The sequence below is a fragment of the Canis lupus genome, chromosome 1 (genome assembly GCF_003254725.2).
Source record: "Canis lupus dingo isolate Sandy chromosome 1, ASM325472v2, whole genome shotgun sequence".
Taxonomy (NCBI): domain Eukaryota; kingdom Metazoa; phylum Chordata; class Mammalia; order Carnivora; family Canidae; genus Canis; species Canis lupus.
In genome coordinates, this window is record NC_064243.1 from 15,858,852 (window position 1) to 15,882,398 (window position 23,547).

The following is a 23,547-nucleotide window of genomic DNA, read 5'->3' on the forward strand; positions in this document are numbered from 1 at the left end:
GCCTTTTGGGTGCCAGTCAGCAAAGTACTCTGGGAGTCACAGTAGGTAGAGAATAAAGTAACCAGTTCATTTAATTTTGTGTTTCTCACATAAAAGATGTTGAAAACGTTCCTCTTAAGTGTTGAAGAATGGAGAAGCATTTGCTTTGGATGGTTAAGAAGTAATCGCTAGAGAAAAGAAGTGTTTCACCAAGTTAAAGAGAAGATTTTCTCAAAGGATGTGTGCCAAGAGAACACAAGCAAGGCCAAATGTGCGTGCACTGACGGGGTACCGTTTAAATACACACCAAGCATAACTGTTGCACAAGAAGCAAATAACTATATGTTTACTATGTATTTTTTATCAACTGGCCCCTTCACAAGTAGTATATCATTTGAGCCTCACAGAAAACTCATAGCATAGGTACTATTGTTGTATCATGTTTGTAAATTGAGGAAATGGATACTTTAACATACTGAGCAATTTTCAAGGGCACACAACCAACCAGTGACGAATCTGGGATCCGACAGAGGGGCAGTTTGGCCTGGAGTTTGTGGAAACCCCATTTCAAGGGAAAAAAAAAATCACACTCTTTTTTTTTTTTTTTTTAAGAAAGGCTTGTAGATCTAGGCTTAAAAGTGCAATGTGGTGGTAAGAATTGAAGTATTTAGGGAGAAAGGAATAGAAATGATACATTGAAATGAGTACTTTATGTATCTATATCTTAGGAATCCTATTTCTACGTGTAAATATTTTCTCTTTAGTTTACTCCAAACTCCCCTTCTTTATTTTTTTTTTAAGATTTTATTTATTTATTCATGAGAGACACACAGTGAGAGAGAGGCAGAGACACAGGCACAGGGAGAAGCAGGCTCCATGCAGGGAGCCCAATGCAGGACTCGATCCCAGGACCCTGGGATCAACTACTGAGCCACCCAGCCACCCCCTAAATTCCCCTTCTGTTATGTTAGACAGAGTTATAATTAGTATAGGTTATATCTACTCTTCTGATGTGATGATTAAGCTAGTCACATTTACCCACAATCTGTCACACATCGTGCCCAGGCAGTGGATTTGTGGCAAGCAAGGGTGGAAATGCTCTGCCCTACTGACTTTACAATCTGGGTTACAGGAGGTTAGGTGGGTTAGACACTAAACAAAATACGGCATATGAGTGTGAAATTGTACCCAAGATAAACTCTGTGGAGGAGTTTCACAGTGTTGGAATATTGTGCTCTAAGATCAAAGATTTCACTTAGTCTGAAGGTCTAGGAAGGCTTCTGGGTAAAAGTCATTTTCAAGTTCAGTAGGATCTAAACTAGAAAGATGTTGGGGGAGGGTGTGGGGGACAAAGTGGAGCCAGACCCTCATAGGCAGAAGGAGAAACTCCTGCCAAAGTCATAGGGGATGAGCTGCACTGCTTCTTCTGGGAAATAAGAGCAGGTCAAGGGATGTCAAGGGAAGAAAGCAAAAGGAAGCAAATGGTGAATAGGAGAGCAGAGGAGGGTATGGGCTGTACCTCCCAGGCTTTGTAGGCGATGTCAGGGATTTTAATCCCCATCCTAAAAGCAACAAGAAGCCACTGAATGGGTTTCAATTTTGCATTATGAAAAAATCCTTCTGGATGAAAGAGATTAACATGATTAGCACTTCACCTCAAAAACACATGGTATTTCCTTTCCTTTAAAAGATCAAATGAAAGACATTTAAAATTAATTTTATTTATTTTTATTTTTGTTTATTTATGATAGTCACACAGAGAAAGAGAGAGAGGCAGAGACATAGGCAGAGGGAGAAGCAGGCTCCATGCACCGGGAGCCTGACGTGGAATTCGATCCCAGGTCTCCAGGATCACGCCCTGGGCCAAAGGCAGGCACTAAACCGCTGCCTCACCCAGGGATCCCTAAAATTAGTTTTAATTGTATTTTGTGTACAATTGCAGCAATACACACACACACACACACACACACACACACACATCTATATATATAGTGCCTAATGTGTTTTTTTAGCATCATAAAATATATTCATTCAATACTTAACATACTTGGTTTATACTGCTCATTAAGGCATGAGTCAAAATGGTCTAATGGGCAACCTTAGACACTCAAGTGGTTTAATAGATAGAACCAAATGTTCCTCTTAATTTAAGGCCACACCCAAACAGGCTTATTTTCCAGAGATGACCTTCAAATTAGTGAAAGCTTAGTAGTTTGAGGGTTCTGTTCTACCACCATTGACCATCTATATGTCTTTTTTATACAAAAAAAAAGTATAAAACAAGAAAACAGAAACTTCTTGGAGGAACACATGATATGTGATAATAGAATAAAATGTGCTATTTCAACATACTCACTATGGGTGAAGAAATCAAGGAAGACTGCAAAAAAAAAAAAAAAATTGTATTTGAGTCCTAAACATAAAGGTATCAGAAATCTGAATGTTGAAGACAGACCTGTTAGCAATAGGAAGAGAGAGCAAACTCAGAAGCTTCTTAAAGAAAACAAATGTTAGCCAAATTATAGTTTCCGGGTATTGGACATGCAGGAGTGGACAGGAAGGGGGGACCTGTTAGCCTGCAGGCTTCAAACACAAGGTGGCTGCCATTTTATTGAATATTTTATTGGATATTGAAGGAATATGGCTGCCATGTGACCAAAGAATAGAATCTGAAGCAGAGCTAAGAAGTGTTCCAGCTTGTGTTGCTGAGAATTGCCTAGGCTAGGGAGAATAAAGGCCCTCTAAAAAGAGATAAAGTGGTCACTGAGTGAGCACTCAAGAGTAAATGAGTTTCCTAAATTCCACATATGAGTGAGATCATATGGTATTTATCTTTTTCTGACTTATTTTGCTTAGCATGATACCCTCTAGCTTCATCCATGTTGTTGCAAATGGCAGATTTCATTCTTTTTTTATGCCTGAGAGAGGGAGGGAAATCAAGAACACCCTCAACTCTAGAGAACAAACTGATGGTTACCAGAGGGTGGAAGGTAGGGGGATTAGTGAATTAGGTGATGGGGATTATGGAATGCACTTGTGATGAGCACCAGTTGTGGTATGGAAGTGTTGAATCACTACATCATCCACCTGAAACTAATATTACACTGAATGTTAGCTAGCTGGAATTTAAATAAAAGTAAATTTAAAAAAAAAAAAGAGTAAGTAGAGTGCCAGTTAAAGCAGTTTGTAGTAAGAGCACAGACACTTTATTTTTATATCCAAACTCTTTGGATTGCTTGTAAGAGAGAAGGAAAACAAAGCTATAAATGATACTACATAAAATTCATTTGCATTTCTGACAAACATGGAGATAAGAATTCTTAAGCTAAAGTTCATCATTATATTTCTCCTTGGAGAAGACCATGGCCTTATCTCCTTATGTAACGTTGCATTTACTATTGTTGGAGATAAAATACAAAAACATATAAGAAGAAAATAATTTCATACAATCCATAAATTTGTGCTTTCTATGCTTAAAATATATTGCAGTTACTCAGACTTATCTACATTTAAAATGAGCAATATTTTTGGCCCTACGCTCTGAGATAACAAATGGGTCAGTGGACCAAATTTGATCCCTAAGAGACATTTTGTTTTTTCGTGGTGTTTTTAATGAGTGGGGCATGAACGGTCAGGTTTTCTATTGATCTCATCACTGCCCATTGTGTCATCCCAGGTCTTATCCATACATTGAGTTACCACTTGTGCTTACAGTCATTTGGTTTTGTGGCACCTCAATGACCCAGTGGCTGCTACTTAAAGATCAAGAGAGAAGGTTCTGTGTAATAGGGCAAACTGTGCTGCACTATGCTAATTCAATGAGGCCATAATTATATTGGTTTTAAATATTCACAATGAAACTAGTCATTACCAAGACATCCATCATGGCACTACTTAAAAATAGAAATCATTTACTTTTTCACGGATCAGGATAGCAGAGCACTGAAGGGGGACACCCATGAGTTTATGTGGATTCCAGGTCACAGAGTTGGCTCTAGATGATAAAACAGCTCCAATTAGTGCTCACAGTCTAATAAAAGAGAATAGAAACCCAAACAGGTTATTTTGCTTTCACCAGCAATGGTGCAGATCTTACCTTTCAATGCCACTGAGTTTAGAGGAGTAGTTTCTGGACAGCAACAATCCACCTCCCCAGGCTGCCTACAGGTACAAAAGATACGTGTTCTTCTATTCTTTCTTTTTAAGTAGCAGAGGCGACTTTTTCCCATGTTAAATTTATTTCAAACATTGATGAAGCTTTAATTGCTGTGCTACATAATTATAAACTTGGCTATCATTATACTACTTATAAGAACAATGCATTTTAAAATTTCTTCCTATGAATTCTTATTGCCTATTCATGACACAGTAAAGTTTTAGGTTTCTAATTAATTCAAACACCTTCTGTATAATTTCCAGGGACAGATGAAAAAGTTGGCATCAGATTTGGCAATACCACAGAGAAATTAACATATCTACCATATTGTATAACTTTAAATTTATCCAACTTTTACCAAAGCTGAAGAAAGTTTTGCCCAAGGTCACTGTAGTAAATTAATAGTATCAAAAATTATGATTTCCTTAATAGGTATTAATTTTAAAATTTTCATTAGAGTAGTGGGCTAAATCTTTTGATTTAAAATCAGTTTGAAGGGGCACCTGGGTGGCTTAGTTCATGAAGCACCGACTCTTGATTTTGGCTCAGGTCATGATTTCAAGGTCATGGGATTGAGCCCTGAGTTGGGGTCCACTCTCAGTGTGGAGTGGGCTTGAGATTCTCTCTCTCTCCATCTTGCCCCTCCCCTGCCTGACCTCCCCTCTCCACCCCCACCCCACGTGCATGCATTCCATTTCCCAAATAAATAAAAATCAATCAATTAATTAATTAAAATAGAGTATAACTATTTCTTCAAATCGATTTTCTAAATTCTTAGTTGAATAGAGGTTTAGACTATTTTAAACCCCTTGATACATTTATAGCTCTTTCCAGGCTAATATATTGAGTCAATTCTATTCATTATAAAAATTAGTTTCCAGAGAAACTTTCATCTGGCCTACAATACCAATTAAGTAATTTTATGGATTGTTCATGGGATACATTTTTTTAAAGGGGAAATTAGGAGTTAGACTAAAGGATGTGACTTACATCCACATGCATCCAGAGTCTGTGTGTCTCACAAATATCCGCAATGGCGTGGAGAGGGTCAAAGGCCCCAAATACTGTGCTGCCAGCTGTGGCTACAACGCAAAAAGGAGTCTGGCCCTGATGATGACACAAGCTGAATCGTCAGTAGAACCTCAGGAGGTCCCATGGGAAGACTATTGTCACTTCACCATTACTTCTGGGCATCAGGAACCTGCATGACTTGGATAAGAACCTTAAATACCTAAGAACTTCATATATTCTGAGGTACCTCCAGGACTGGGGAGAGTAGTGTAACCATAAGATGAACTCGTATCACTGTCTCTGAGTTTCATTTATTATAGTTCTCTCCAGATTTATTTTTGCAAAATAATACCACAAAAATGGAAATGACCAAATTCCTTTGTTTAATCCATGTGCTGATAAGTGTTCATTTGTTATTTGACAGAAAATTATTAAAGAAATACTGCAGCATTAACTTAATTCTTTCACTTTAATTTTATGAGGAATTTCCCACATTTAGGGATTACTTTATTTCTCTTAGAAATTACCTTAACAGTTGTTTCCCACTAGTGAAAATAAGTAAAGAAAATAAAAATGAATCTGCATTTTAAGTATGGAGTTACAGAACATACCTTTCTTTTAGCTTCTAATATATTTTTCTCTAACTCAGCTGGAATCATCCTTCCCCTTAAAAATACAACAAATTAATTACTTTAAAAATATACATACCAATTCTACCAATGAGAGGAATAGATGATATGTAAAACTAAAAAAAAAATAGTTTTTAGTTTCTCCCTAATGTATTTCTTAGTTAAATATTTAGTTATTAGGTAATGTTCAGTAAACAGATATTAGGTAAATGTTCAGGTCCCCAAAACCAATGGTAAATATCACGTTGAATTAAAGAATCCTTAGTGTGCTATTCAGTCATCTTAAAATTTGTATTACTTTTCTAAGAAAGATGCAGAGGGATAATCTCTCAAGTTATTAAACTTCATTTTAAAGTAAAAATCTCTTCTCTGGCAGATACCCTCACCTAACCCTAGATCTAACCTTAAACCTAGCCCAAGATCTAGGAAAGGACAAAAAAAAAGAAAGATGTAGTATATATACACTATGAATTATTACTCAGCCATAAAAAAAAAAACAAAACAAAACACTGAAATCTTGCCATTTGCAAGGACATGGATAGAGCTAGAGGGTATTATGCTAAGCAAAATAAGTCAGTCAGAGAAAGACAAATATCGTATGATTTCACTCATATGTGGAATTTAGGAGACAAAACATATGAACAAATGGGGAGGAGGCAAACCATGAAACAGACTTCCAACTTTAGAGACAAACATGGTCACCAGAGAGGAGATAGGTGGAGGGATGAGTGAAACAGGTGATGGGGACGGCCCTAGTTGTAATAAGAACCAGGTGATGTATGGAAGTGTTGAATCACTGTGTTGTACACATGAAACTAATATTATATTGTATATTAACTAACGAGAATTTAAATAGAAACTTTCAAAAAAAGTAAAAGCTTCCTGACATCAAGGAATAAAAATCAGGAATCCACTTGATGAGGGAGGAAAAAGGGTGGCAAATTTCAGATGGCCTTCACATTTCTTCATAGCAAATATCTGAGAAAAAAAAAGTCAACACTTTTTTACTCCATCTGGGTATCAGATTGCAACCTAGTATGCCTACAGATGATTCACTGGAAGCATTCCTACTAATGTCAGGAATAAGATAAGGATGCTCACTACCATCAGTGTTATAGTATTCTTCTGAAGAAATTATTATTTAAACGTATGATAGAAAGAAAGAAAAGAAAAGGAAAAAAGGGAAGAAAAAAGAAAAGAGGAAAAGACCCTAATGGAAGTATCTATGACTGCATACCTAGAATACCTAAATTTATGCATTAAAAAGCTTTTGAAAATAATAAGAATGCTTAGCAACTGGGTGCTTACAAAATTAAGTCATGTTCCTATTTTTAAAAACTAATTGTTGTGAATAAATAATAGAATATCCCATTCATAATAATAAAAAAGATGTAAAGTATCTTGGACAGGGATGATTCTCAGGAGATGCACGCAGAATATATAAAGAAAATCAAACAACTTGTGAGAAAGTACTGAATAATAAACATAAAAATTTGTAAGATATTTTATATTCATTTACTTTATATTTCAGAATTTCTAAATATATAAAGATGTCTTACAAGCCAATAACAAATAATAAACAACCAACAAAAAGTAGGCAAAGAACATGAACAGATAAATCACGGTAATGTACAATTGGCTGATCAGAATTTTCAATTATAAAGGTATTGATAATATTCAGGTTTAGCATTCTATTGAAGAGCATCAATTAACTTAAAAATGTTTGAAAGGCAAATAAAAAAACTTTATGATACTGCAAATCCAGACATTCTTTGAATCAATAATCTAGTTTCTAGGAATTCATGTGAGATATTCAAACATAGACTCTCAAATGTTTTTATACAATTATATGCATTTAATCACTGCTATTAAATACTAACATCTAGGAGGAAACCCTTAAGTGTCCTTTAAAATAAGATTTGTGAAATTCTGCTACATTTATAAAAGGAAAACTCTGAAGTAATTAAAAAGAATAAAGAAAGTCTTATAATTCATGGGATAAGATTTCTAAAACATATTCTAAAACCAAAAAGCTAAAAAAATAAATAAATAAATAAAACCAAAAAGCTTATGAAAGCAAATTATAGAATACAGCACAGAACTGATGTGTGAATAAGTTTGATATGCATAGAAATGATCTTCTGACTATATGTAATATTTGTAATCTTACTTATTTCTAAAGCATGATATTCAAGGAAAATAGAAAAATATTTTTACTTTGTAGAGTGATAAAGCAGTTGATATTATTATATTTTTATATTTATTTATATTATATGTAATTCAATATATTTAAAATAGGGAAGATACGTGACAGTCCGATTTAGCAAAGAAATTTTAAGAGTAGAATAGGAAAACTTTGGCGCTTCTTAATTACACCAGCTAAAATTTAATGAAACGGGGAAAGTATTCCTTCTAAAAATTGGAATAGGAAATAGGATTTTAATCTATGAAGCATAATGATAATAACAATTTTTGAGAATGTGTTAGAAACATACCTTTCATCACATTTTACCTCAATTACATTGTCAGTTCCAATACCAAGTATCGCTGCAGCTTTTTTTACTGAATAATGACCCTTGGGCAAAAATGAAAATAGGCAAGGCATTAAATTCTCTGAAATCAATGATCATTTACACGAGTTCATTTGGACATACATACACATAGTTTTGAATGGGTTTGTGCATGTATAAATGTATATACACATGTACGGGTCTCAAGGCATATTTCTAGACCCTCATCATGACATTTGTTCAGATGAAGAAGGTTGTGACACCTCTTTTAGAAGACACTGTCACACAACTCTTTGCATGCAGTAAGAGTTTGAATACCCTAGTTCTCCATGTACATAGAAAGTTATGTCACTTATAAATCTAGCAACAAGATTCCCCAGTGATAAAATCCTTGCAGGTTCCAGATAGCTGTAACTCTTGCATTACAGATATGTATTTTTTTAAACCATGAGGCTTGGAGAAATGAATTGATTCTTCTGATGCCTGCAATTCTTAATTTTGACTTTGATACCAACCTTGATTTCTTGCCTTCTAGATAGCTATTTCCTTGTGTCATGCTACCTGGTGTAAATAATATCAGTGAGATGGAGGTATTAACCAGGTCAAGATATGAACTTGGACCTAGTTATTTTTAGTTTCCAAGAGAAAATCAGATAAATGAAAGAAAAAATGCAGAAATGTAAACCCTAACTATGCTCCATTTCAATGAAGAATGCACCAATTAAATAGGACATGATTTTTTATCTACATTATAGAATTTCAGCATATTTGCTCATTATATGCAAAAAAATTATATGTCAAAAGATAAAAATGACATTTCTAACAAAGTAAGCATCTTAAGTTATGTTAAATGTTATAGCAAATGACATTAAACATGCAGCAGTGGTCTCCAACTTGATAATGTGCATATATATAACGCTAATTTGAGCTTGGTCATGGAAACATACTGCCAACACAGGGACATTTCAAAGAAAACCTGGTGTTGGCAGGCAATTTAAGGTAGAATTTTCAAACTGGGACTACCATTACAAATGTTTTAATATTACAATTGTTGCTGAGGAGAAAAGAAAAAGAGTGACCAGACTTATTATAGGGACAAATCAATTTTTTTTTTAAAAAAGCATTGATGCTGTGCACAAGGTTGGAGCATTAAAACAAAAGGAGACATCAGTGGATACAGTCTCAATATCAGAAACATTTGGCCAGAACATAGTCTATAAAAATAAGCCTTTTCTTTTTAACTGATTCTTTTGATCCTCACTGGAAAAATAAAATATTAATCACATTCTTCTCCTCATTCAATGATAAAGAGAATCGTTAAATTAAGAGTTTAAAATTTTTATACTATGATATTTTTGGTAAAGATATAAGGCTTTATATTTATAATCACATTTTTTGTTAGTTTCTCATATTTTGGAATTAAATTTTAATCCTGAATCATCTGTATTGCTAATCTCTGGGGCCTATATTGACTGGAAAGTTGTTTTTTCTCTTTCTCATATCAATATGCAGACCTAGACACAGAGATTACTGAATATATATATATATTGTTAGAGTAAAGCTAATGTTCTCAGACTTACAATTACCTTACAGTTTATCTTAGAAGGTTCTTAAAAGTTGGAAAACTCTAGACTCGATACTTACTTGTTCAGAAACAAATAACACAATACACGGAAGTGCAGTCATGCCTTGTCTTTTTATCTCTGGATAGTGTTTATAACGAGCAACTAGTATACCATAGAGATTGGATATACTTCCACCTACACAAGAGAAATAGTGACTGTTAACCTAATTTCAAAAATCAGAAATATTTATTGAAATCATGACAATTTGAGAGCTTTCTGAAACTAAAATGGTGCCAAATCACCAACTTTATTTTTATTTTTAAATGTCTTTCCTTGAAAGTGTTGAGAGAAATACCAAACAACACGAATCATAACTTTTAGATTTATAGGAAATTTTGTTTATAACTAACACAATGGCCTATGAACATCTATCTCCTAAAAATAATATCATTTGTTGAAACACGCTTTGAGTGTCTCCTACTATATATTGCATTTAGTTTAGAGAAATTATTTCTTGCTTTTTCTTACCAGGTGCAAATATTCCATCTGCTTCTGTTTCTCCCCAGCCAATGATTTCATACATTTTCTTAAGAAGAATTGTTTCCATGACAGTAAATACAGGAGCTATTTCGTAGGTAAACCTATATTACATACATAGATTTCCACTGTGAATCATATAAATTGGAAAAGGATAAATAAAATCATATGCTAGATAAGGTTATACATTTTTTGTATTCTATAGAAGATTGTACAAGAAAGAGTTAAAACTTATATGCTCCAAATCACCCCTTCCAGATTAAGAATATATTCGTTCTATAAAGAAAGTATCATGTATCATGGACTCCGATGTACTGTGCAGTAACTGGGAATTTCTTTCCCACCGAAAGGAATTCTGAAAGCAAGCCTTAGCCCCTCAGTACATACACAATACTGTTATGACAAGAAAATGCCCAGTTATGTGTGTGTGTGTGTATATATATAAATATGTTCTGCAGAACATTGTCTGTAGTTCTAGAACTCTTTCTAACTTGCCATATATACAGCTACAGACAATGTTTCGCAGAACATGAAATAAGTAGAAAAAGCTTTTTCTCAAAATCAATTGATAAAGATTTTCTACCTAAAGATTCTACTTTGGGCAAACAACCAAAAAAAAAAAACCTTAAAACTATTATGTTTTCCAGTAGTAGCTCAAAGCAAGTAGGTGGTACAAAGCAAGATCCGTATAAGACTCATGAACAAGAATTGAAAGCATGGCAATGGGGACTCTCCTTTGAGTCAAACTGTGAGATTAGAGTCCCTTCCACAAAATGAAGCAGCTAAGGTTAAAAAGAAGGCTAAACACCTTTGTCTATACATACCAGGTACAATAAGCAATGAAGTATTTAACAGTACATTCTGAAATCAGAGTTGGTTCAGTTATTTTCAAGAAATTCTTTTATTTGTCCTCAAAAACCTTTTTAAAGAACCCTGTACATGTTCTCGTATAAAGATGTCAGTATCAGACACCAGTTGTGTGCTACTTTAGATGCTCTCAGCTTGCTCTGTCTCTAAAGCCTGTGGATACTATTCAGTCCCAGCCATTGCTGTGAGCACTTTCACTCAGACATACCCACAACCCAACAGAGAATCGCCTCCCACCTACAAGGCAGGCACTGACCTCCAGCCTAGGGGTCTCTTTTTGCATCCAGGCAGGACAAGCCATGGAATCTGCTGGGAGTGCCAGAAAAGTCCCCAGCCCTGGGGAAGTTAACATCCCATAGTGCAGTCCTTTGGCCATAAAAGACCTGGTGGGAAACGAGTGGACTGCCCTTTGAAGCAATTGTTTATAGGAGGGCACAGCATCCCAGAAGATGAAGCCTTTGCTTCTGCTTATCCTAATGGTCTCCAGGTCTAGTCTCATGTTGCTCTTCTTCCCTGTCCTGACCCCCTTCACCTATCCTCAACCCTGTTCTTCAGAATGCCATGGCCTATTACCGTAGTAACATATGTCCTCTTGCTCCAGAGCTCCGCACCGAGATCCAGTGAGGAAATCCATTCCATACAAGAATTAAGATTCTAGTTCTAAGAGGAACAAAGTAAGCAGCAAGCCTTATAATGCTGATATTTCAATCAGGCTCATTTCTGCCAGCACATGCTGTGCCAGTTTCAAGGTCTACACTACCTTTCTGATCCTCTCCCAGTTCCATGGGGTAGGTATTATCATTTTCAGACAACAGAGACTTACTAAACTTGCCAGCACTGTAGAATTAGAACTGGAATCCGGTTATTTCCACTCCGCATGTTCCCACTAGCTCAGATTATGGTAAGAGATCTCCTTTCATTAAAAAGGAAGAAACTGAAGGTAAAGAAGACTCTGAAGTCCCTTCTCTCTGCATCTCCCATGTGTTCTTTTCACTCTATTTCTGCTTAAGCAAAGAATCTGTATTTTCCTCACATAGAGAATGATTAAGTCTCATAACAATGGGATTCTAAACAATGGAATAAGATTTATAAATTGAGTTTTCTGTAATCCATTTATATAGCAAAGAAACATATTCTCTCAAAAGATAAAGTTTTTTTTCAAGTAACACATTGCTCTATGCCTATTTTAAGGGCCATAATCAAGCAATAAAATTTTAAAAAAAATTAAAAATAGTGGGTTGTGTAAGCCATTTATGTTTGCATTTCGTACCTACAAAATGCTGATCACTACCACGTACCATGCATCATTAAAACCCCAATGATAACTAAACAGTTAAAGTAAGCCTTAGTTTTTCCACACAGCAAAATAGTCTCTCCTCATAAACATTTAGTCGTTGGTTTTAAAGTTTAAATTCCTACCAGCTCTCTCTTTTGATTGCTAGTTAAATTATATTAACATTTGACACAGACTGTTCCTCTCAATTTCACACCTAATCATTTCTTTCTCTGTCCTTTTAACCTTGAAAAATAGTGCCCCCAAATTAACTTTACTTCCAAACACTGCAGCAGTAGATCTAATTTTCGTATGACAACAGTTTTGCTGTGGCAAAGGTCAAATTTTTAAAGAATCACATTGGAGTTGGATTTAGATTTCCTTTAAAAGTTTACTTTCTTCACCTCTGATTAGATTTAGGTTCTAATTTATATTCAGGCAACTTCCTATACACTTGTGTGTGGGTTTCAGGCTATTGTGTGCAATGGGCTCCATGGAGTAGTGTTTAAAAGATTCCAACACTGGAACTGGACTCACAGTTTGCACATTAGTAATTCAGACTAATCAACTGACTATTACTACTGACTGGGGAATTCTGATCTTGGAAGTTTCTAGAGATGGTCCAGAAGAAGGGATAAACCTCAAACATGTCACCCAGGGAACATGCAGCAGATTCTTTGCATTTCTCTCAGGGTATAGACTACTTCTTTTTGATACAGCAAGCAAAAATATACAAACTACACCTCTAAAAAAATAAAAATAAAAATAAACAACAAAAAAAAACAAACTACATCTCTACTCTTGTTTACGGGTGTCTATGAGGCTCACCCTCCTTGGCCCAGGAAGATACTCACATGTTGGTATTGGCGGTGGCGGTCAACCATTCCCCAGCAAGTCCAACCACATCTAGCCCACTGGAGAGCTGGTTAAAAAAGCGAGGATGTCCTAGAAAAAAAAAAAAAAACAAAATTGCAAATGAGCCAAAATAAAAACAGGGCTAAAACATGGTTTAATTTGATTAGCAGTTTTTTTGTTATCAGGTATTCAGGGATCAATCACACATAAACTAATTTTTTCATTCAATAGACATTACTGAGAGCTAACGTATGGAGGGACAGTGCTCAACACTGGGGACATAGTAGTAAACAAGACAGACAGAGCCACTACTGTGTGAATCTTACTGACCAGTGGAAGAAAAAGGTATTAAATAATGACACACATGTGTTCAATTGCAATTCTGAAAAGCACCACAAAGGAAAAGATCAGGATGTCAGTAAGGCCATTCCTCTGAGTCCTAAGGCAGTCTGGGGAGCAGGAGAAGCAATCTTTAGAGAAGGTTTCTTGTAGGATGTGATCTTTCAGGTAAGATCTAAAATTTGCTTCCAGCCAGAGAGTAGAGGAGATGCATCATGGTTATGAGGAGTAGCTTGTGAGAAGTCACTGAGTTGAGAAATTAGTTCTCTCCTTAACTCCCTAACAGATTGTTCTTCGCACTTCTTTTAATACCTATTTCTTTTTTTTTTAAGATTTAATTTATTTATTCATGAGAGACACAGAGAGCGGCAGAGACATGGACAGAGGGAGAAGATGGCTCCCTAAGGGGAGGCCAATGAGGAACTTGATCCCAGGACCCCATGATCCTGACCTGAGCCAAACGCAGAAGCTCAATCACTGAGCCACCGAGAGCTACCCAGGTGCCCCATTTTAGGACCTATCCTAATGATGACTTGCATCACAATTCTTTGCAAACCTCTTTTCCCTCTGGTCACTTACCCCTGTTTGCAGCACCACTCCTCCCATAGCACATGCATAGTTTTTAATGAGTAGGGGCTCAGTTAATGTTCATTAAATCGGGAGGAATGGCATGTCTGGAAGTTGTGGGTTGTTAGAAATGCTTCTTTCTATCATTTACTTTTCGCTTTCTCAGCATCTTTGCTTTTTCCCCTCTGTGCTTAGTACTGGGAAATGCAAATGGAGGGAATGGGTCCCTAGAGATTGGCCTACATTTGCAATGCTGACTAAGGGAAGGATAAAGAACTTGATTTACATCTGTCAGAGTCCTTCCCAATTGCAATGCTGTTTTTCAGAACTTCCTTTTGCTATTTTATTTCCGACTAAAACTTACTTCAACTTCACATTCTCTTTCTATGGTTGAATTTAGTCTTGAAACATGCCTTCTATTTCGGAATCCTGTGAGACTTTTTGTCTTATTCAATATTTTTCTAGTTGTAAATATACTACATGTTACAGAAGTGCCTGAATAGAAGATGATATACACAGAACAGTAATTTTTATGCATATATGTAGAGAAAGTATCTACATAGTTATCCAAATATTTATAATAAATACATTTGGAAGATATAATTTAAGAACATATTAATTATAAATAGGTAGTTTTATATTTGTGCATGTACATATATACACTTTCAGAGTTTAAAATATAGTTAAATATAATTGATATCATATTGAGCATGTTATTTTGTAGTATGATTACAAAATCATGATTTTATAATGATTAAATTTTTTTATAATGATTTTTATAATGATTAAAATGATTATAATAATGATTTTTATAATGATTAAAATTCTGTGAAAAATTCCTTAGGACTTTAAATGATAGCATTGCAGAGTATCCTCTCAAGGATATCCAGTTTATATAAGATAAATATCAAAATGAGTATACTTTTTTTGGTTCTTGTTATTAAAATTAATGCAAAAATGAGCATTCTTTAATAGAAGTCATTTTTGTTTGTTGGCTTGTTGATGTTTGATCTGAAGATAAAATATTTGTGACGCTTAAAGTTTCTGGGATGTCAAAAATACATTGTCTATTGGATGTCTATCAAATACAAGGCAAGTCATCATATACAAATGATTTCCAGTTATTAAAATATACATGAAATATTTTCACAAATCACATAATAAGAAATGAATAATAAACTGGATATAGATTGTATTTGAACTCTTTTTTGTATACCTCTTTCCAAAGATTATGTTTTACATATGGAACATTACATGTTCCAGATGTAAGTATACATTTGATTTTGGGAAAAGGGTCGATAGAGTCTATTCAAGCAGTATTAGCTCCTGGAAGTATCACTGCTTTAAGTGGTTAAGAATAAAGTTATGATACAATTAATCAGAAAATACAATTTCTAAAATTATGTACATATACATAATTATACATATAATTTTATGTCTATATATTTTATTGATGTAAAAGGATAATCAGGAGAAGCCCCGGGTGGCTCAGCAGTTTAGCACCACCTTCAGCCCACAGCCTGATCCTGGAGTCCCGGAGTCCCACGTCAGGGCTCCCTGCATGGAGCCTGCTTCTCCCTCTGCCTGTGTCTCTGCCTCTCTCTCTGTGTCTCTCATGAATAAATAAAATGATTTTTAAAAAATGAGTATGACCAAATAAAATAGATAAATGGAAATAAGTAAGTTAAAATTATAATTAGTTGCCATTGGGATATAACCTCCCAAACCCAAACTATTTTATTTACTTCTCTTTGTTAATTAATAAAAAATTCATACGTGATAACACCAATTTGAAAATAAACTAGACAAATGTTTTAAGCAAAAATGAGTAAAACGACCATTTTCAACATACACATAAACTCAAGACTATTCAATCAGTTTCCATTTCAGATGCATCAATTTGAATACCTGTTTTTACTCCATATTTTAAGGTATCTGTGCAGTCAACAAGTAACTGCTCCAAAGATTCAGGGTGGTCAGACAGTTCTAAGTTAAACCCATCCAAACCTTCAAGAAGTTGATGAGGATGATGAAAGTCCAGTATTTTAGTTTTAACATCAAAAGTTTTTTTGATGTAATGAAGAAGGATATATGCCACTTGTAGCAAAAAACATTTTGTTAAATCTTTACTGTCCTTGGATGGCAACAAATCTAGAGGGAAAAAAAAAAAAAAGAGATAAACAGCCAGGTCAAGTAACTAGAGTATCAAAGAAAATGACCATGGGGATAGAGTTTTGATCATTGGAAATTAAAGTTATTAAAAGGTTATGTCAATTAACAAGCAGAATTTTCCCAAATCTTTCTCATAATCTTCATTCAAAGTCACATTGTATAAAAATTTTCATCAAAGGAAAAAAAAAAGCCATTTTAGTTTAATGCCACTGGAGTAATTAAAACTTTAAGATTCCCAACTGGACCTTATTATACTGTCTTGTCAAAAAATGAGCTGGTAATTGTACTTTTAAAAGTAAATTAAAGCAGTGAGGGGTGCCTGGGTGGCTCAGATAGTTTTAAGTTTCTGTTTCTTGATTTTGGCTCAAGTGATCTCCTGATCTGCTAGGACTGGAGACTGCTTGAGATTTTCTCTCTCTCCCTCTATTCCTCCATAAACTTTATCTCTCTCTCTCTCTTAAACAAAACAAAACAGAACAAAACAAAACAAATGCTAAAGCATCATCCTAATGAAATTACAATTTCTTCAATAAATATGTAGATGACAAAGTTTTATAAAAAAGAATGAAACAAATAACATTTGTTACTAACATCCATACCTGAAGCATAAGCATTTGATAAATCAGTCAACACATTCTCAGTCTGAGCATCTTTTGTCACATTTTTCTCAGTTGATTGAAAAGTATGATCAGATTTTTTTTTCATCTGTTCCTTATCTAAGTTAAAAAGGCAGTATTTTGTCATTATTAAAACATGCTGATAATATGTATTTAGTGCTTTTATCTGAAATTAAATAGATGCTTTCAAGAAATTCATAATGATTGAAATTCTTATTTGTATTCATCCACATGCTATCTCTGGTGGGTAGGTATACACGAGAGAGAAATATTAAAATTACTGAAATTATGTAAGGCTTTTTTATAACCATATAGAGAACAAATGATACAATTTGTGATTGTTTGTTTCATGTCAGTTTAGTGTACAGGATTGGGAATTCAGTAATTAAGACCTATAATGTTCAAATACAAATAACAATGCCTACTTCATAATAAGATCCTGCTATTAACATTTAACTATATATAATAATTTCTACAACATATTAAGAGTCTTAAGTTTCTTGCACACTTTCATCCTCACAATAATACTACAATATAATCCCATTTTTCCCAGTATGCAGATGAAGAAATAAAGTTAAAGAAGTCAAAAATTAATACTTTTTGAGCTCATATGATGGCTTAGACACTCTTCTAAAATCTCACATGTATTGCTCTACTCAGTCCTCATAACACATGGCTATGGAATAGATGCTATTATTATTAATAAAAATAGTTTATATGGTGGAACTAGGATTTATAGATGGATGTTTGAATCCAAAGACCATTAAGTTTAAAAATCAGCATTTAAAAATAGTAAGTAATGAGATCCCCTTCAATAAAAATATTAAACTAAACATCCAGCAAATAATCCAGCAAATAAGTCATTCTTAAGTATCTTTTAATGTTCTGGGCAATGTAGGGGGAAAAAGGAAGTATAAACATAATTCATAACATCAAGGTGTTTACCTATAGCTAGACGGGATAAAATATGAAGTAATCAGAAAATAATTTCTAGCTAAATTTTATTGTTTTGACTTTATGAGGTTAGTGGTATTAATTGCTTCCAGTTTTAATGGATTTTTCTTAAAATAAAATAAGTCATTCCCTATATATTTCAGACTGCATTTTTAGATTATAGCAGAGTTAATTTGGTTTAGTTTTGATACAATGCTTAAGCATTTTAAGTGTTTATGTAAGAGATAAAAATGTTATATTAGAGCTTTTTCCATAAATAAAAACCTGATGCATGAAAAAAACTATATAAGACAGAAATTATAGAAATGTGAGATAATTTGCAAAGCATGCAGTGTACTGAAAAACAAGTTACCATATTACATGTTGACCCAATAGACATATATTAGCTTAATTCTTTAAACATCTTTTTTTTTTTTTTTTAAGATTTTATTTACTTATTCATGATAGTCACAGAGAGAGAGAGGCAGAGACACAGGCAGAGGGAGAAGCAGGCTCCATGCACCAGGAGCCCGACGTGGGATTCGATCCCGGGTCTCCAGGATCGCGCCCTGGGCCAAAGGCAGGCGCCAAACCGCTGCGCCACCCAGGGATCCCTAAACATCTTTTTTTTCTCAAGGGAAATTGCTTTTTAAAGTTTCACTGCTATACACAATGAAGAATAATTAATAATGTAAATAAATGCTAAAGTAACAAATTTTAGAAGCAAAACTTGTTTTAAATAATTAGTGGACACAACAATTACAAGAAAAAATAAAATTTAAAAAATCCTACACATGGAACACTATTATAAATGTTGATGAAGAAATTATATAAAAACCAAAAGATTTGATATATTGGCATAAGAATTATCCTCCATTAACAGTTCAACTACACATTGAACCTACAACCTAAAACTATATTACATTTATATTTAATAACAAAATTATTGTTTTAAATATATAAGACAAAGATTATTAATATGTTTTTGCCAAAATATGTGATATATGATAAATATATGTGATTAATAATCACATAAAATAAGACTTTTTGACATTCTGTACTTTTTGACAAGTGATACTCAAAATCCCACTTCTTCTCACAGAATTTCAACTTACTTGCCAGGCTGTATCCACACTCCTTGACATCCATGTTCTGTGAAAAAGTAGTATCTGCTTTAAAAGAAGACCCAGAGCCAGGGTGTGCTTTTATGTAATGGAAAAGAACCTGACCAGGAAAGGTGTGTAGCTGCTGTAACTTATGACATAGACTCTCAAAGTCCTTTTGATTGGTGGCACAGAAATCTGAAGCAATTCCATTATTTGTAAAAAGGGCAGGGATACTTTTATTTGTTTAGAGAATTAAATGAAAGATGATTGTAATGTATTTGTATTTAAACGTTATGGATTTTTAAAAGTATGACTTCATGTCGAAAAACGAATGGGTTTCAACTTCCCTTTTGACAGTTACAACTCTTATCTGCAGGGTGAAGTGTTAGGTACTTAACATTCTAGCGTAGATATGAAAAAAATGCACGGGGGCAGGTTAATGATACAATTCACACCTTTGTAACAGTTATTACTTTTTGCCTTTGGATTGAAAACCCTTAACATTTTAAATAATTTGAAAATACATAATGGTCATCACTTCTGAGCCTCATTTCCAACTACCCATTTTCTCCAGAATTAATCAAATGTCCACTTATCCCTTGGGATTTACAGCTATTGAATAATGTGCTGTCAACGTTATTTTTCTTTATTAAGCAAGTTTAAGCATGTTAATGAACGAGCAGGAAAACACTGATGATTCACATCATAAAATCACCTGGAATACATTATCCACTATTCTAGGCATTTGGGTGCAATTTACAAAAAGATTAAGTAACTCTTAATTCATTCTAATAATAATGGAAAAAACATTGTGGTTTACCAAAAGCCATTTACAACTTCCAACCCAATTTGAGACAGTTACTTCAACTTCTTCATTAAGGAGTTCACTTAGAGCCCATAACAAACAAAAATATATATATTTAATGATTTGAAAATCATTTCCCCCTTTCATTGCTTTCATTGGGATTGACTGATATGATAGAAGTAGCAGAAAAGTGGGAAAATAGAATAAATGAACTCCAAGGAGTCCACAGCTGTCTTTCCATTTCTTTCAACAATCAGCAGAACTTCTTTACTCTAATAGTGTCGTGACATCCACTAAGGAAGATTGTCCTATTATCTTCATTCTGTAAAGTTGAACCCTTCCCATGTCTACTAGACTCCCTCTCATCTGTCAATAAGCCCACCCACGTTCACCCACTGCTTGTGCCATGAGTCATCCCTCACATGCCAAGTTCATCCCCCTGAAGCCCCTTTCTTTCTCACACATAATAACCACCAGCACTCTGTTCAAAAAGATTCAAACAATCTCAATTCTGAGGAAATGGATTTGGAGCCGTGAAGTACCCTGTAGCTATCACTCATTTTTTTCCTTTCATGTCCTCTCTGTGGGCAATTAGATCTGTATTTATAGACATGCTCAGGACAGAACTGACCCTCCTCAGCCCAAGGAGAAATTAATATTGTTGTTTCACCTTACCCTAATTTTATGCATTTGTAAAACACATATAAATTAGAAATTAAAACTCACCATTTGTCTCTACAAAGCATGTGAAAGCTTTCTTATATTTTACTACATTATATAGGATTAAAAAGGGGGATAAAAGGATAATACTCCCCTCTTATGATGGATAGTAATACTAACATTAACGCCTATGGATTTCTTTTACTGAACCCTTGCTGTATTGCATACAGTGCTAAATATTTTTTCATACCTTGAATCCTCTTAGAAGTTCTATTATTTTGGTATTATCATTGTCTTTTTGTTTCACATCTCTCCTTACTTCCGTTCCACTATCAATAAAGCGGGCATTTTAGTAATACCTACTCATGGCTTTGTGTTATCAAAAGAGAAAATGCCTCTTAAATGCCTTAACAAGTAATTCTCTATGTCACTATTTTCCCCCTTAGCAATCCTGACAGACAAAAACAAAAAATATTTTGAGAATGCCACTTGCTCTGACCAAAAGTTTACACTGACTTCCCAACAACTATATGATGAAGTCTTTTATTGACCATTTCCTTGTGTTACCACCTACCACTCATTTACAGACATTTTCTGCATCTCAAAAGTAAGTTCATTCACTCTTTTTATTACTTCCCCTCATTATATTTTGTGAAATTTCATCTATTTTATTTTTTTAAGATTTATTTATTTATTTATTCATGATAGAAAGAGAGAGAGAGAAAGAGAGGCAGAGAGAGAAGCAGGCTCCATGCTGGGAGCCCGACGTGGGACTCCATCCCGGGACCCCAGGATTGAACCCTGGGCCAAAGGCAGGCACCAAACCGCTGAGCCACCCAGGGATCCCCAATTTCATCTATTTTAAATGCCTTCCTTCCTCCTTTCTCCCACCCCAAAGGTCACATTTAACACATATATCAAGTACTTCCTGTGTGCCACTCTTCCACGCTAAATCTGTATTAATTCATTTCATTCTCCCTGCAAGCTTATGACACAGCTGTTTGTTTTCTCTATTTTACAGATGAAGAAGCTAAAGCACCAAGGATTCATGTTATTTGCCAAGAATCATATAGCTACTAACTGGAAGATCCAGGATTCAATCCCTAGCCATTCTGGTTCCAGAATCCACTCTCTTAACCCATCCTGAATTCTATCTTAGAAGGTCCAACTCACATCTTAGTAGCTCTATAAATATTTTCTCATCTCCATCACTGAGATGACGTGTTCCTTATTTTTCTCTAAAGTATCACATCAAATATCAGTCAATTTTTGTATAGTTTATTTGGTAGTTCGATGCATTTATTAGAAGTTGTGTCTTGGGGCACCCGGCTGGCTCAGTCAGTAGAGCATACAACTCTTGATTCCCGGGTTGTGAGTTCAAACCCCATGTTGGGCATAGAGCTTACAGTAAAGAAAAAAAAAAAGAGAGAGAAAGAGAGAAAAAAAGCTCTGTCTTGATGTGGGAGGGGAAGTCAAAGTATACATTCAATATTGCCCTTAAGGAAGTTATGGCTTAGCAGAAAAGTGAATAATGGACAGAAAACAGTGTCACATTTTAATAATGGGAAATGTGCTGCATCTATAATAAGGATGATATTCATAGATTCTAGAAGAGACATGGGACAGGATGGTACAGAAAAGGTGCTCTGCAAACATGAAGCAGGAGACTAGCAGGGAAGGCCTTTCTGAAGAGGACAATATGTCAGCTTAAATGAAGGATAAGTATCACTTACCTGCATGTTGAGGGAAGAGAACATATTCAAGGAAGAATGAAACAAATACACAAGATGTTGAGATGCCAATTGAAGAAATAAGAGAAAACCAGAGTATGGGACATCCCAGGAAACCAACGGGGAGAAGTAATCCTAGGGAGGTGGGAAGGACACATTAATGTGTTTGGTGCTTATTTGTAGAGCAATAGAAAACCAGAGAAGGGTTTGAGATGCACAGTGATAGGACTGTGGTTTCCTTATGGTTGTAGAAACAATGGTGAAGGGGTGGTGGTTGAATGTAATAAATATATTAGTAAAACTCTGAGCAAGAGTTGCTTATCATCTTTGAGGTTAACAATTATAGAATATGAACATACCCCTTCTGACGAATTTTCCACAGTGAGTTCCAATTTAAATGCATGAGATTGAAAGATGATGGCATTATATTATACAAATATATAAAATGACATAGAATTATAAGGGGGTAAAAAATTACATTGAAACTGAGAGACATAATAATGATAATAATTTATAGGCATTGAGCCTATAGTCTTAGGCATGATCTGTTCTAAACTTTAATGAGCCTTAACTCATTTAGTCTTCCCCAAACTCTGTGAAGTAGTTTATTAGTTAAAACAGTATATGCTGCTTTAACAGAAGCCAAAATAATGGTGACTTAAGACAATTAGAAGTTTTATTGCTCTCCTACATAAAAATCTAAGCAGGTAAATAGCTCAGGGCTGTTGTATTATTCTGTCCAGGAGGTCAAAGACTGGGGTCTTTCTGTCTTGTGGTCCATTCCATCCCTTAGACCAGTGCTCTCTGAGAAAAATGTGTGAGGCACACATGTAATTTTTAATATTCTATTAATCACATTTAAAAAATAAAAAGAAACAGATGATATTAACTTTAAAATCGATTCAACGTATCCTATTATGTCCAAAATGTTATAATTCAAACATGCATTGAATTTCAGTTAGAAAAAAAAAAAAATTCAGTTAGATGTTAAGTGGATGCTTAATTAATTACATGTTAATTGGGAAATACTTGTTCCATTTTTAGATTTCATAAAAGTCTCAGTTAAAAAATAGATTAATTTATGTATGTTTCAAAAATACTTAAAAATTCTTTGATAACCAGAGTATCAATTTTTAAATTTAAATTAATTAAAACCAAATAAATTGGGGATCCCTGGGTGGCTCAGCAGTTTGGTGCCTGCCTTTGGCCCAGGATGTGATCCTGGAGTTCCAGGAT

At 34.5% G+C, this 23,547-nt stretch overlaps 1 protein-coding gene across 1 annotated transcript in view; it reads right to left on the bottom strand.

Annotated features, from left to right (window-relative positions):
- The window catches only part of LOC112643429 (glutamate decarboxylase 1-like), a 33,036-nt gene extending 10,716 nt beyond the window's left edge, over nt 1–22,320 (bottom strand). The window contains exons 1-12 of the mRNA XM_035699188.2: nt 22,315–22,320; nt 19,040–19,070; nt 17,060–17,125; nt 16,197–16,439; nt 13,382–13,472; nt 10,379–10,491; nt 9,930–10,045; nt 8,271–8,350; nt 5,758–5,812; nt 5,126–5,242; nt 4,076–4,140; nt 3,895–3,973 (exon numbers count right to left, since the gene is read on the bottom strand). Of these exons, the coding sequence (XP_035555081.2) occupies nt 3,895–3,973; nt 4,076–4,140; nt 5,126–5,242; nt 5,758–5,812; nt 8,271–8,350; nt 9,930–10,045; nt 10,379–10,491; nt 13,382–13,472; nt 16,197–16,439; nt 17,060–17,125; nt 19,040–19,070; nt 22,315–22,320 (1,062 nt within the window). The remainder of the gene's footprint in view (nt 1–3,894; nt 3,974–4,075; nt 4,141–5,125; nt 5,243–5,757; nt 5,813–8,270; nt 8,351–9,929; nt 10,046–10,378; nt 10,492–13,381; nt 13,473–16,196; nt 16,440–17,059; nt 17,126–19,039; nt 19,071–22,314) is intronic.
- Between the last annotated feature and the right edge of the window lie 1,227 nt (nt 22,321–23,547).